At 64.4% G+C, this 12,243-nt stretch overlaps 2 protein-coding genes across 7 annotated transcripts in view; one reads left to right on the top strand and one right to left on the bottom strand.

Annotated features, from left to right (window-relative positions):
• Positions 1–9,381, top strand: part of LOC308056528 (dedicator of cytokinesis protein 2-like) — a 77,278-nt gene extending 67,897 nt beyond the window's left edge. For 4 of the 5 annotated variants that reach the window (XM_080372086.1, XM_080372084.1, XM_080372085.1 and 1 more), the window contains 14 exons: positions 474–563; positions 681–785; positions 3,557–3,698; positions 3,881–3,962; positions 4,055–4,139; positions 4,395–4,481; positions 5,767–5,943; positions 6,089–6,172; positions 6,296–6,433; positions 6,774–6,859; positions 7,292–7,442; positions 7,799–7,910; positions 8,286–8,419; positions 8,491–9,381. In XM_080372086.1, the coding sequence (XP_080228212.1) occupies positions 474–563; positions 681–785; positions 3,557–3,698; positions 3,881–3,962; positions 4,055–4,139; positions 4,395–4,481; positions 5,767–5,943; positions 6,089–6,172; positions 6,296–6,433; positions 6,774–6,859; positions 7,292–7,442; positions 7,799–7,910; positions 8,286–8,419; positions 8,491–8,577 (1,560 nt within the window). In that variant the 3' untranslated portion in view covers positions 8,578–9,381. Of the gene's footprint in view, positions 1–473; positions 564–680; positions 786–3,556; positions 3,699–3,880; positions 3,963–4,054; positions 4,140–4,394; positions 4,482–5,766; positions 5,944–6,088; positions 6,173–6,295; positions 6,434–6,773; positions 6,860–7,274; positions 7,443–7,798; positions 7,911–8,285; positions 8,420–8,490 lie in introns of those variants that run through there. The other variant, XR_013924862.1, reaches the window with a different exon arrangement.
• A 244-nt stretch (positions 9,382–9,625) lies between these two features.
• LOC308057073 (BCL2/adenovirus E1B 19 kDa protein-interacting protein 3-like) lies at positions 9,626–12,231 on the bottom strand. Of its 2 annotated transcripts, none has more exons than XM_080373250.1 (6): positions 11,817–12,194; positions 11,042–11,168; positions 10,821–10,950; positions 10,641–10,735; positions 10,362–10,511; positions 9,626–10,023 (listed from the first exon to the last, which is right to left on the bottom strand). In XM_080373250.1, exons 1-6 carry the CDS (start codon positions 11,905–11,907, stop codon positions 9,975–9,977), a joined length of 642 nt encoding a protein of 213 aa, XP_080229376.1. In that variant the 5' UTR covers positions 11,908–12,194; the 3' UTR covers positions 9,626–9,974. The 2 variants fall into 2 exon arrangements, with proteins under 2 accessions (XP_080229376.1, XP_080229377.1); XM_080373251.1 differs by having other exon boundaries at positions 10,006–10,023; positions 10,362–10,483; positions 11,817–12,231.
• Between the last annotated feature and the right edge of the window lie 12 nt (positions 12,232–12,243).

Genomic DNA, 12,243 nt, shown 5'->3' with positions numbered 1-12,243 from the left:
CCCTCACCCAGGGTAAGCCCGGCTCCCCAGCCACAGCTGCCTCCTGCTCCGAGCCCCCAGCCTCAGCACGGCCCACCCACTCTCCCCTCCGCTGTGGTGGGGCTGGAGCTGTCCTGCAGCAAGCCCAGGCTGGGTTGTTCACCCCACAGCTGCCCACCTGTCATGGCTGTCCTTCCTATCCCACCCAGCCTCAGCCCCCAGCCCTCATACTGTCTGGGGCCCGGCAGCTGGGACACCCCGGCGGAGGGGTTTGTCTTGGCCAGGGGGCTCAGGTGCTGGAGGTGTTGGGAAGCCAAATCCTGCTGCTGCCCACCAGTGCCCAGCCAGACCACCAGCTTGCACAGGGAGAGCCCCCCCACCTCACTAAGGAGCAGGGCTGCGGGTGCCCCTGCAGATGGGGCTGGTACCCCCCCAGAAGCCCCCAGTGCCTCACCCCGCACTGTGGGGCTTCCACCCTGGCCCCATCTGTGCAGATGTGGGAGGAGGCCATTCATATCTGCAAGGAGCTGGCGGAGCAGTACGAGAGTGAAGTCTTCAACTATGAGATGCTGAGTGACATCCTGGTGAGTGCCTGGCCGGGCAGGGTGTGGCTGCCAGCAGAACAGGCTGGGGTGTCATGAGCCGTGGGGAGGGACCGGGGGTCTGCAGAGCCCCCCACTCCTGCTCCTCTCTCTCTGCAGCAGCGGGAAGCCAAGTTCTATGAGAAGATCCTGAAGGTGCTACGGCCCAGCCCGGACTACTTCGCTGTGGGCTACTATGGGCAAGGCTTCCCCACCTTCCTCCGGGTAAGTGGCCCCTGGCTGCCCCGAGGCCAGGGCTGTGCCCCTCACCGCGGTGCTGGTGATGGCTGGGTCCCCAGGGCCGAGCGCTCTGGCCAGGCTGTCCCCAGCTGGGAGAGCTGGAGTGGGTTGGGCAGAGCATGGGGTCCCTGCCTGCTGGGACAAGGGTGTCTCCAGGGACACACGAGCAGGGCACAGAGGGAGCTGCCTGGCCCTGGCTTGGTGCGGGCTGTGGCACGGGGTCTGCGAGACCCAGCTGCTCCGGCATGCTGCTTTCGAGGCAGGGATTTGCCAGGGTCAGCACAGGGTCTTGGCTGCGGACAAAAAGCATGAAGTGAGAAGCTGCAGCTCCCCGGTGGGTGGGGGGCCTCTGCTCCCCCAGGTTCCTGTTACCTTCTCTGGAGCCCTCCGGGAGCGGTGGTGGCTCTGGTGCTGTCCCTCCGGCTCTCAGCCCCTGCCCCAGCAGGGGTGTGTGTGTGTGTGTGTTTGTGCGTGTGTTGGATCCCCCAGCTCTGCCTCCTTCTTATGAATGAACTAACAAGACGCCGCACGTTAGCAGCGTAGCATGTAGTGATGCAGCACGTGCAGTGGGCACTGCCAGTTCTGCCAGCGGGGCAGCAGGCACCACCGCGGCCCCGTGGTGCCATCTGGCTCTGCCAGCAGAATGCGCTCTGCCCCAAAGGCAGCAGCTTGTCCCGTTGAGCCTTCTCCAAGGATGAGCGGTGTGGTGGGGCAGGCTCTGTCCCAAAGCTCCTCTGCTCTGTGCCGCTGCCCACAGGCGCCCAGCCATGCCTGGTGACACGGGTGGTGCCAGGTCCAGGTGGGTTTGCCTTTGCTGGTGGGCATCCTCCCTGTGCTGCCTGCCCAGAGGCGCTCGGTGCTCAGCTCCATGCCAGCCACCTCTGTCCCTGCTTGCGGGAAGGGGTTGGGAACAGTCAGACAAACCCAGCAGCTTCACTCTCGCAACAGCAGGGGTTGCGGTCCCTGTTCACCAACAGCTGGAGACAGACTTAGGGAAGAAAAGCAAGGCAGGGAAAGTTGTGCTTCTCTGTAACGCACACTCCTGAACTGTGTCCTTGGTGCATGGGGACACTGTATCTCTTGCTGGGCTGTCCCTGTGGCCCATGGTGAGGTGGGATCTGCTCCATCCCTGGCGCATGGCTGTACCTGCGCTGTTCCAGGGTTGTGGTGCACAGGTACGCATTCCTGCACCATGGCGTGTCTGGGCTGCACACAGATGGGTGTCGTACTGTACGCCTGGTGCAGAGATGGGTCTGTGCTAGCTGTGCTCTTTATGAACAGGTTCAGGTACCTCCAGGGTCACTGCGGGAGCCCCCTACCCTCTCCCCATCCCTGCACAGCAGTGCTGTAGGCACGGGCTTGCTCAGCATCTCTCCCTTTTCCTGTGCTGGCCAACATGCTCCTGGCACCCACCTGTGAGGGCAGGGCTTGTCTTTCTGGGCAAGAGCCAAGTATTTCATTCCCATTCACTCCTATTACATTCCTTAGTTTTTTTAATCCACTCTGATACATGTTGGTGGGCTTCTTCCATCCAGTGTGTTCATCCTTATTTTCCTACCCCACTGTCAGGGCTGGAGTGCGTGTGGCATCATTTTCACAGAGGTCACAGTGGGTTTCAAGGGCTCCTTGCTCTCTCCTGGATGGTTTCTGTATCCGCAGACCCCAGTCACTGTGTGCCCAGCCACCTTCCCTCCAGAGTGCTGGCTGCCCGAGCCAGCCCATCCATTATTATAGAATCGTTTGGCTTGGAAGGGACCTTAAAGGCCATCTAGCTAGGGAGCCTGGAGCTGAATACAGTGCTGCAGGATGGGGTCTCACCAGAGTGGAGCAGAGGGGGAGAATCCCCTCCCTGGACCTGCTGGCCACGCTGCTGGTGATGCAGGCCAGGATTCAGCTGGTTTTCTGGGCTGCAAGTGCACATTGCCAGGTTGTGCTGACCTTCTTGCCAACCAACACTCCAAGTCTTTCTCCTCAGGGCCTCTCTCAATCCATTCTCCACCCAGCCCGTATTTGTGCCTGGGATGGCCCCGACCCACAGGCAGGACCTTGCACTTGGCCTTGTTGAAATTCATGAGGTTGTCGTTGCCCTACCTCTCAAGCTTGTCCTGGTCCTTCTGAATGGCACCCCTTCCCTCCAGCATGTTGACCGCAGCACGCAGCTTGGTGTCAGCAGACTTGCTGACGGTGCACTCGATCCCACTGTCCGTGTCATTCACAAAACTGTTGAACAGCGCCGGTCCCAGTCCTGACCCTTGAAAATGGCACTTGCCACTGGTCTCCACTTGGACGTCGAGCCATTGACCGCAACTTTTACCACCCAGGCAATTCCTTAGTCATCAAGTGGTCCAGCCATCAAATCCATGTCTCTCCTGTTTAGAGGCGAGGATGTCGTACAGGACAGTGTCAAATGCTTTGCACAGCTCCAGGCAGATCATGTCAGCTGCTCTTCCTTCATCCACCAATGCTGTAACCCCATCGTAGAAGGCCACCAAATTTGTTGGGCATGATTTGCCCTTAGTCAAGCTGTGTTGGCTGTCACCAATCACCTCCTTATTTTCCATGTGCCTTAATTCTTTTTTCCTCCAGTTTCTGGGTTTGGGGAAATGTTTTTTCCAAGAGGGGGGGTCTCCCACTTGGCTGGGTGCTCGGCCTTGTCAGTGCATGCCCCCTAATGCACTGAGGCTTGCTGCAGCTGGAGCACAGAGCTGAGGGCTCCACAGGGCACTGGGATGGGCTGCTATCTTCCTCCCCCACAGAACAAGGTCTTCATTTACCGGGGCAAGGAGTACGAGCGCCGGGAGGACTTCGAGATGCAGCTGCTGAGCCCCTTCCCCAGTGCCGAGAAGCTGAAGAGCACATCCCCACCTGGCCAGGACATCACTGGCTCCCCAGGCCAGTGTATCCTCTGAGCATGGGGACAGGGCTGGGAGGGTGGCTCATTCCTGTGTGCATCCCACAGCACCTCCCCTCACAGCCCTGCACACACCCCTGGGGTTCTCCCTGCTCCAGGCCCTGGACCCCCTCTTCCCTGCAGCCCCCATCTGCTGTGATGCGTGCCTGTGGCTCCTTCACTCCCACAGATATCCAGTGTTTCACTGTGCAGCCGGTGGAGGAATCCAAGGTCCGGTTCAAGGACCGGAGCATCCCGGAGCAGATCACCAAGTCAGTGCCCCAGCGCAGAGTGGGTGCACCCGCCCTGGGAGGGGACACAACAGGGGTCCTCTCCCACGCTCTGCTCCTTCCCTCCCCTGCAGTTTCTATAAAGCCAACCATGTCCAGAAGTTCAGCTATTCACGACCCTTCAAGAAAGGCCCAAAGGATCCAGACAATGAATTTGCAGTGAGTGCTGGTGGGGGCTGCCAGACCCCCGGCTGGGAGGGATGGGGACAGCTGGGGGGAGCCCTGTGAGGAGCCAGGTGTCCAGAAGAATGGGGATGCAGGAGAGACAGGGGTCACCCACTCCTGGGATGGGGAAGGTGGTGGTCCTGTGCCCACGGGAAGGGGATGTGGGAGCCCCCTGCCCCACAGGGCAGCCAGGGGTGTCCCAGGGTGATGGGGAGGAGGCCAGAGGGATGACTGCTGTCCTCCTCACAGACCATGTGGATTGAGCGGACAACCTTTGTAACAGCCTACCCCCTGCCTGGCATCCTACGCTGGTTTGCGGTGACCTCCACCACCACGGTGAGGAGCAGGGGTGGGGGTGGGGGGCGGGGGGAGTGGGGCCCTCCCAGGGCAGCCCTTCCATGAGCAGTGTTGCAAACCCCAGATCCAGGGGAGGGGAGTGCGCTGCTCCCAGCCCCTTCCACTCTTCCCAAGCTCTGGCAGCTCAAGCCAGGCTGTGGGGAGCGTGTCCTGCCTGGTGCCCCGGCTGAGATCCTGCACCCCCTCAGTCTCTGCACTCAGTGCAAACTCCATCCAGCCCACCCAGCGCTCGAGCCCCCAGACCCCACAACTCCTAGCTTTCTGCCATGGTCCCTCAGGTGTGTGGCCCAGTGCACCTGTGGCACAGCAGACCCAGCTCCCACATGCACCCTCTGCCTGCAGAGCGGGTTGTGGGCATGGCCCCCTTCCCTCAGCTATCACCCCCACCAAGCAGCAGGGATAACCCCCCCTCTGGCACCACCTTAGCCCCCCATGCCACAGCTCCAGGGCTGATCTCAGGTCAGTGCCACGTGGGAACACCATCCCAGGCCACGTCCCCAGGTCACAGGGAAGGGTTTCTCTGTTGACACTGGGCACAGAGACCCTCCCAGCACTCAGGGCACTGACTGGTGCTGGTAGCATCAACCTGGTGACAGGCAGTGGTTGGTGTGGCTCACCTGCCGGGACACATCTCTGTGGGAAGCAGGAGACCACGTGTGGGGAGCGGCAGAGGCGCAGGGGGAGTTTCAGCAGACCGCTGCTACTTCTGGCATTGCTGACAACAGCTCCACGTGTGGTTTTTACACCTCTGTCAGAGGGAGTTCTTGGCCAAAGCCCAGGGTGTTTCATGTGCTACAGCAGTGAAGGCATGTGAAGTCCCTAGCTGGGCTGTTGCAGAGCACAGGGGCTGTACAGCTGCGTGAGTGCTGCCACACACGCGCCTGCTGCAGTGCTTGGGCTGCACACGCCGCTGTTGCATGTTGCACGGCTGCCCCTGCCCAGTGAGGACAATGAGGTTTCCCTGGGTTTCCCATAAGCTCGCTGCTGCCACACGTCCCTCACCGGGCTTGCAGCCTCTTGCTGGCAGGACCAACGCTGCCAGCAGCCTGGGCTTGCAGCTGGTGACCAGCACTTCCAATGTTTGCCCCATGAGCCCTCCGCTCAGCTCCAGGCAGCCGGTGCCAGGGGTCTGAGGGGCTTCGTGGGGTGAGATGTGCAACCCCAGGGCCTCTCTCCTGCGGGGCCAGGGAGAGACCACCCTAACCAGGATGGAAAGGTCGCTGGGTCAGCTGGCTGCTGACCTTCCCTCCCTCCCTGGGCACAGACCATCATCTCCCCCCTGGAAAATGCCATTGAGACCATGATGAAAACAAATGAGAAAATTATGAGCGAGATCAACCGGCACCAGAATGACCCCAGCCTGCCCATCAATCCCCTCTCCATGCTGCTCAACGGCATCGTGGACCCTGCTGTCATGGGTGGCTTCGCCAAGTACGAGACGGTGAGGATGTGTGGGTGCCGCACTGGAGCCAGCGCGGGTACTCTCGGGGCTGGTGACCGCAAGCACTGGTACTGCTTAGTGCTGTCCCCTGCCTACACGGAGCCGAGCCAGACCATCAGCGGGACTTGGGGGGGGGGCATTGCAGGCTTTTTTCCAGGAGTCCTACCTGCAGGAGCACCCTGAGGACGAGAGGAACATCGAGAAGCTGAAGGACCTGATCGCCTGGCAGGTACAGTTTGCAGCATCCCTCCAGCAGCCAGAGGGGACAGCTGCCCCGGGCCACCAAGTGCCCAGCATCCCTGTCCCAGGGGAGCCCCACAGCCCAGGCAGACCCGTCCCTGTTCTCCCGCAGACCCCACTGCTGGCAGAGGGGATCCGGATCCATGGGCGGAAGGTGACAGAGGACCTGCGGCCCTTCCATGAGCGCATGGAGCAGTGCTTCGTGCAGCTGCGGGCCAAGGTGGAGAACCAGTATGGGGTGCGGGAGATGGTGAGTGCCAAGGTGGTAAGCAGGGTGCAGGCCCAGCCACGGCTTTCAGGGTGGTGCATGGCACCCAGGGGATGACACTGGACAAGGTAGTGCAGGTCTGGGGCAGGAGGGAACGGCTTGATGGGGCTGCAGCTGCAGCAGCAACACACAGTGCATGGGTGACCTTGGGGTCTCTGCCTGCCCTGGGTGAGAGGATGGCACTGCTGTTGGGTGACCAGTACTGGCACAAATCCAGCACCAGGCAGCGAGGGCAGTGCTGCCCCTGCCTGAGCTGGAGGAAGGAGAGGAGAGGCTCTGCACTCTCATCCCTCCTGCGCTCTCAGGCTCCTTGTGCTCTCAGGTCTGCTTTGAGGCCCAGCGGAGTGGACGACCCCGGTCCATGGCCTGGGGACCTGACTGGGACCAGCTGAGCCATGCTGGAGACAGGCAAGTGCTGCGGTGGGGCGTGTTGGCCCCAAGCCACCCCCTCTCACTGCCCTCACCCCTCCCTGCTGGCTTTTTACCATGGAGCTATCCTCACTGTCCTCTGCTCCATATGCTTCTCTCCCACCTCCCCAGCCCACTGCCCTCCTAGTTTCCCTTTAGGCCAAGCTGCATCCCAGGGATCTGTCCTGCCATGCCACCATGGTGGCTCTGACCCTGGGGAGGATGGCACAGAGCAGAGACACTCGGTGCAGCCCCAGGCTCACCTGGACACTGCAGTCACTTGAGCCATCCATGCTTGTCTTGCTGGTTTCACCCTGCTCTAAGCATCCGCTGCTGAGGGTGGTCACTCTTGGCCATGGTCTGGCTGGCCCATGGTGTAGCCCAGCTCCCCATGTCCCTGACCCTCCCTCACCAGCTGCAGTTACTCCACAGCATGGAGGTACCCTCGACCCCAAAGCCTGCCCCTCGCACCTCCGAGAGCGAGGACCGCAGGAGTGAGCGTAAGGAGAACCGCTCCAGCACCTTCTTCGGGTACCGGCGGCAGGACCTGTGCCAGTCCATCTCGGAGCTGCCAGAGCCCAAGGTGATGTTCAGCACAGCCCTGGTGCCTCCTCTCCACTCCAGGGCCCGCCTTGTGCTCCCCCCCAGGCATTCTGCTGCACCTGGAGACCCTGGCCCCGGTAGCAGTACCAGGCCCCAGGATGGACAGGACCCCTTGTGGGGCTGGTGGCAGCCCCCACTGTAGGGCACAGCCAGCTGATGGTAGGAGTGGAGGCTGGCGGGGCACAAGGCTAGAGACCGGTGCTGTGGGCAGGGTGCTGCGGGCAGGGTGCTGCAGGAGCATCACAGCCTGCCAGAGGCTGCTGTGCTCCTGGGGCTATGGGCGCTGTGGTGCAGCCTGCCCCCTGTGAGGCACTGAGCCCCCCCTCTGTGCCCCAGGATGAGAAGAGGAGATTCTCCCACAACATGAGCGAGAGCAGCCTGGGCAGCTCCCATGGGAAACAGCCCCCACCAAGCCGAGATGCTGCTGGTGCTCAGCCCAGCACTGCAGGTACTCCCCACCACGGCTGCTGGCTCAGGGTGCCTTTCCAGCACCCCCCCTGGCCCCTAGCATGGTAGTGGGGGGGACTTTCCCTAGCCCCTACACCCCCAGCAGCATCCAGCCCTTGTATCTGTGAGCAGGGCTGTGCCCCCACCCCAGCAGTGCAGGTAGCAGCAGCCCCAGCTCTGCACCCCAGCACAGGTGCCCTCAGCCCCCTGCCCCATTTCCACAATGGCACAGGCACATCTTTCAGCTGGGAGCAGGCGGGGAGCACTGGGTACCGAAAGCACAGCCGTGCTCCCGCAGGCACAAGTGCTGGCCCTGGCAGCCTAGGACAACCCCCAAGCTGGCCCACCCGCCCAGCCCCCTCCCCTGCCTGCGCAGGGCTTTCCCCATCTCCCACCGGCTTCGGCGGCCGCGTGAAGAGTGCCAGCAAGGTCCTGCCGCTGCCCCACAAGATCAGCCCCACCGTGTACGAGGCGTTCCTGGAGCAGAGCGACAGCGCAGCTGGAGGAAAGGTACCGCCTGGCCCCGGGCCCCGGCCCCCGCCCCCCCCGCCGCCCCCTCGCTAACTGCCCTCTGCTCGCAGGCATCCACATCGCCGACAGCAGAAGGAAAAGGCCTGAAGTTGCCGCCGCCTCCGCCACCAAAGTCCAAGAGAATGTCACAGCTCTGAGCCCGTGGCCACCCCTGCCCACGGGATGGAGATGCCCAGGGTGCCCCTGCTCCCGCCTGGCTGCTGTGTGCACTGCCCTGCCTGGTTCTCGACTGCTGGACCACCCCTCGCCCACGTCTCTTGCAGTATTTACACCAGAAGCATCCTGCACAGCCAGGGGACTCCCCGTGTGCCCTCATACCCAGGGTGGCACAGGGCACCCCCAGCCTGTGTCCTGCCAGGTCTGGCTATTCCCACCCTCCAGGTGCCCACCTGGGCTGGGACCCACCTGTCCCCCAGACACTTCCTTGGCCCACTGCTCTGCATCAGCCGCCAGGCCGGGCTCACCTTCCCGCTGAGTGGAGCAGCCAGGTGCCAGCCTGTGCCAGGACGTCTCTCCCAGGCAGAGCTGTGTGGAGCTCCCACCCACGCAGCCCCTCCAGCAGTGCGGCTGCACTGTGGTGAAGAGGACCTTCCTCCCTCCCCCCCAGACCACACCACACACAAGGCAACAGGCCACTGTCCCAGCAGCATCTGCCGAGCTCTTCCCTCCCCTCCCCTCCTTTCCCCCCAGGGCTGCTCCAGTCACTCAGCCGCCCCCTCCATCCTGCAGCACTGTGACCACACGGGAGCCAGCCAGGCCTGCCAGTGGGCCTGGGCAGCGTCATGCTCCGCAGTGCCAGCTCTCCTGCTGGTATCTGCCCTCGCAGCCCTGCCTGCGCCAGGCTGGTGCTGCTGCCTCGGCTAGCCACGCTGGGCCCTGGCCCTGCCTCCCCGCTGCAGCAGGCCACGGCCCGCTAATAAAGGACTAACGCCTCAGCCAGACACCCTGCAGTGGGGCTGAAACCCCTGTATCAGCCGCAGCGCGCACTCCTATTCACGCACAGCCCAAGCAGGTGCCCCTCGCAGCCAGGCACCACCCCAGCACCATGCCCCAGCACCCCACAGTGCACACACTTGTTCTTCTGCAGAGAAAGCCCACGGGACCCCAACACTGCCGGGGAGCAGGCTTGCTCTCCCCTGGCCAGGCTGGGCCAGGTCTGGCACGGTGACTGTCAGGATGCTGCTCTGCCTCCCAAGCTGGCACAGGGCTCTTTATTCGCACGTAGTGTTGCAGGCTCAGGAGTTGTATTTACAGTCTTGTGTTAAAGAGGAGGAACCTGGACCCATAACCAAGGGGTGGGGAGGGCAGGGGCTGCCTGCAGCTGGGAGCTGCCATCGGTGGGTTCCTGTCTACGAGGGAGAGTAGTGTCAGCTCCCTAGGCTGGGCCTAAAGAAGGGACAAGGGGAGACGGCGCCTCGTGCCGCAAACACGAAGTCTGGGAGCAGCTGGGCTGCGCTGGTGCCTGGGCTCCCTCCATGCACTGAGCGGAGGCAAGGGGCAGTGGAGCCACCCATCTCTCGCTGAGCCCCATTCTTCACAGCGGGTTTGCCGAGGAGGCTGCCAGCCGCTTCCCAATGTAGATCCTGGGTTGAAGAGAGCGATGGTAAGGCACCTGCGTGGGGACAGCCTGCCAGGCCTCAGCGAGCCAGTAGTGCGGGGAGCAGGCAGCAGCCATGGAGAGGGCTGTGGCTTCTGGGAGAAGCGGTGCAGAACAGCACCCAAGGGCAAGCAGTCCAAATTCAGAAGCACCCCCCCCACGCCCCACAGGGGCAGCCCCCTGCGTCGGGGCAGCCAGAGGCCCCCGGAACAGCTCCAGACTGCACAGCCACCCAGCAGCATGGGGCTCACCCTGCCTGTGCCCAAGGGGTCGGTTCTGGCCAAGACCACTTGGCAGCACAGGTCAGGCCCGTCAGAAACTCACCCCAGTCCCAAGGTCAGCACGTGGCTGAGCAGCAGCGAGGGGATGAAGAGCAGCAGCAGCTCTGAACTGAAAAGTCTCTTCTTTCTCCCCACTGCACCTCCCTGCAGGCTCCACAGCACTGGCTGGGGGGAGCACACAAAGGCAAACTCCCTGGGAAAAATGCATGGTTAAAGGGGGCATGAGGGAAGAGGGCAGAGTACAGCAGGAGGGGATGGAGGCAGCAGGGCAGTGGCACCGAGGCAGACAGCAAGGGCAGAGAACGGGTGGCACGGGCCTTACTTTGGAGACAGATGCTGAGGGTGGTGGGCACAGGTCCAGCCAAGGGATGCAGGCAGGCGTCGCTCCCTCCGCTCGGCTTCCTCTGGCACATCCCGCTAAAAGGGGGTGTGGGGCAGGTTAGATCAGGGGCACAGCTGGCACAGCCCTCAGGGCGCAGCATGGAGGGGGCAGCATTCTTACCTGTCGGGGGTGGGGGCAGCCCGGCTGGGGCTGGCTGCAGGAAGGGAGCAGCTCACTCTTCCCAGGCTGCTCACTCGCCTGGCTGGCTCCGTTGTCATCCCAGGCTGGGGAGCCCAGCATGAGCATGGCGCTGCAAACACAACCCCGTCGGTCAGCAAGCCTGCACCACCCGCCCTAGCCAGGCAGGGCTCCAGGGGCCCGGGTTCCCGCTCAGCACTCACCAGTCACCACTCTCCGTCTCCAGCTGGGCCTCCAGCAGCATCTGCTCTATGTCGGCGTGGCAGGAGGAGAACCGCGAGGGCACAGGCTCGGGGCACCCTGGGCCACACCGCAGCTCCACCCAGGAGCCTGGAGGGGCCGTCAGCCCAGCACCAGCCTGGCCGCCCACCCGCTCTGCCTCCTTGGCTCCCGCTCTGGCCTGGCCCAGGTGCTCCCCGCACCGCTGCCCCGGGACCACCGAGTGTGGTCTCTGACCCGGGACGTCCTGGGCGCCCCTCCCCACCCAGGGCTGCTCCTCAGCGTGTCACACTCCCCAGCGACCCCCCCCCCACACCACCTCTGCCCCGGCCCCCATCAGCCCCCCTCCCCCCGATCCAGCCCTGTCCCGGCCCCCATCAACCTCCCACCGATCCAACCTTGCCCCGGTGCCCATCAGCCCACGTGGGACCCCCACGGAATCGGCCCCTGCAGCGTACCCCAGCCCCCACCCGTGAGCTCCGGGCTTCCCCCGCCCCGGACCCCCCGGCGCGCCCCAGCCCACCCGGGACTCCCGCCTGGGCTCGCCCCCGCCCCCGCTCCCCGGCGCACCTCAAGCCCGCTCGGGACTCCCGGGGTACCCCCTGACCCCCAGCCCCCGGCGCCCGCCAGCCCACGTGGGATCCCCGTTGGCCCGGCTCCCCCGCGCACGCCGGCCCGCCCGGGACCCCGGTGCCCTCCCCCCGGACCCGGCCTCCCGGTGCAGGCCAGCCCACCCGCGGCTCCCACCGCCCCACGGACCGTCGTCTCCGGCGCACGCCATGGCCCCGCGGGTGCCGCCGCGCTCAGCCCCCGCCGCCCTGCCGGTCACGTGACGCCCGCGAGCCCCCATGTAAATAAAACCGCCGGCACCGGCGGCCCGTCTCTTAAAAGGGCACCGGCCGCGTCCTCGGGGGCCCGCGGCGAGGCGGGAGCGCCGGCCAAGTCCCGCCCCCGCCCCCGCCCCGCCAGCCCCGCCCCGGTGGCGCCGCCGCCGGCCGCAGCCCGCCCGGCACGGGAGGCGCCTGGCCGCCGCGTTGCCCCTTTAAGCGGCGCCTACGTGCTGCGAGCGAGCGGGCGGCGGCCGCGGAGCGTGCGGATCCGCACGGAGCCGGGCTGGCCCTGCCCCCCCCCGCCCCGGTGCCCGCCCCGGCACCGCCCCCCGCTGCCCGCAGAGCCGAGCCGCGCC

This window comes from Falco punctatus (genome assembly GCF_963210335.1).
Source record: "Falco punctatus genome assembly, chromosome: 1".
Taxonomy (NCBI): domain Eukaryota; kingdom Metazoa; phylum Chordata; class Aves; order Falconiformes; family Falconidae; genus Falco; species Falco punctatus.
The sequence above is the reverse complement of the archived record's forward strand: the minus strand, read 5'-3'. Positions and strand labels throughout refer to the sequence as shown.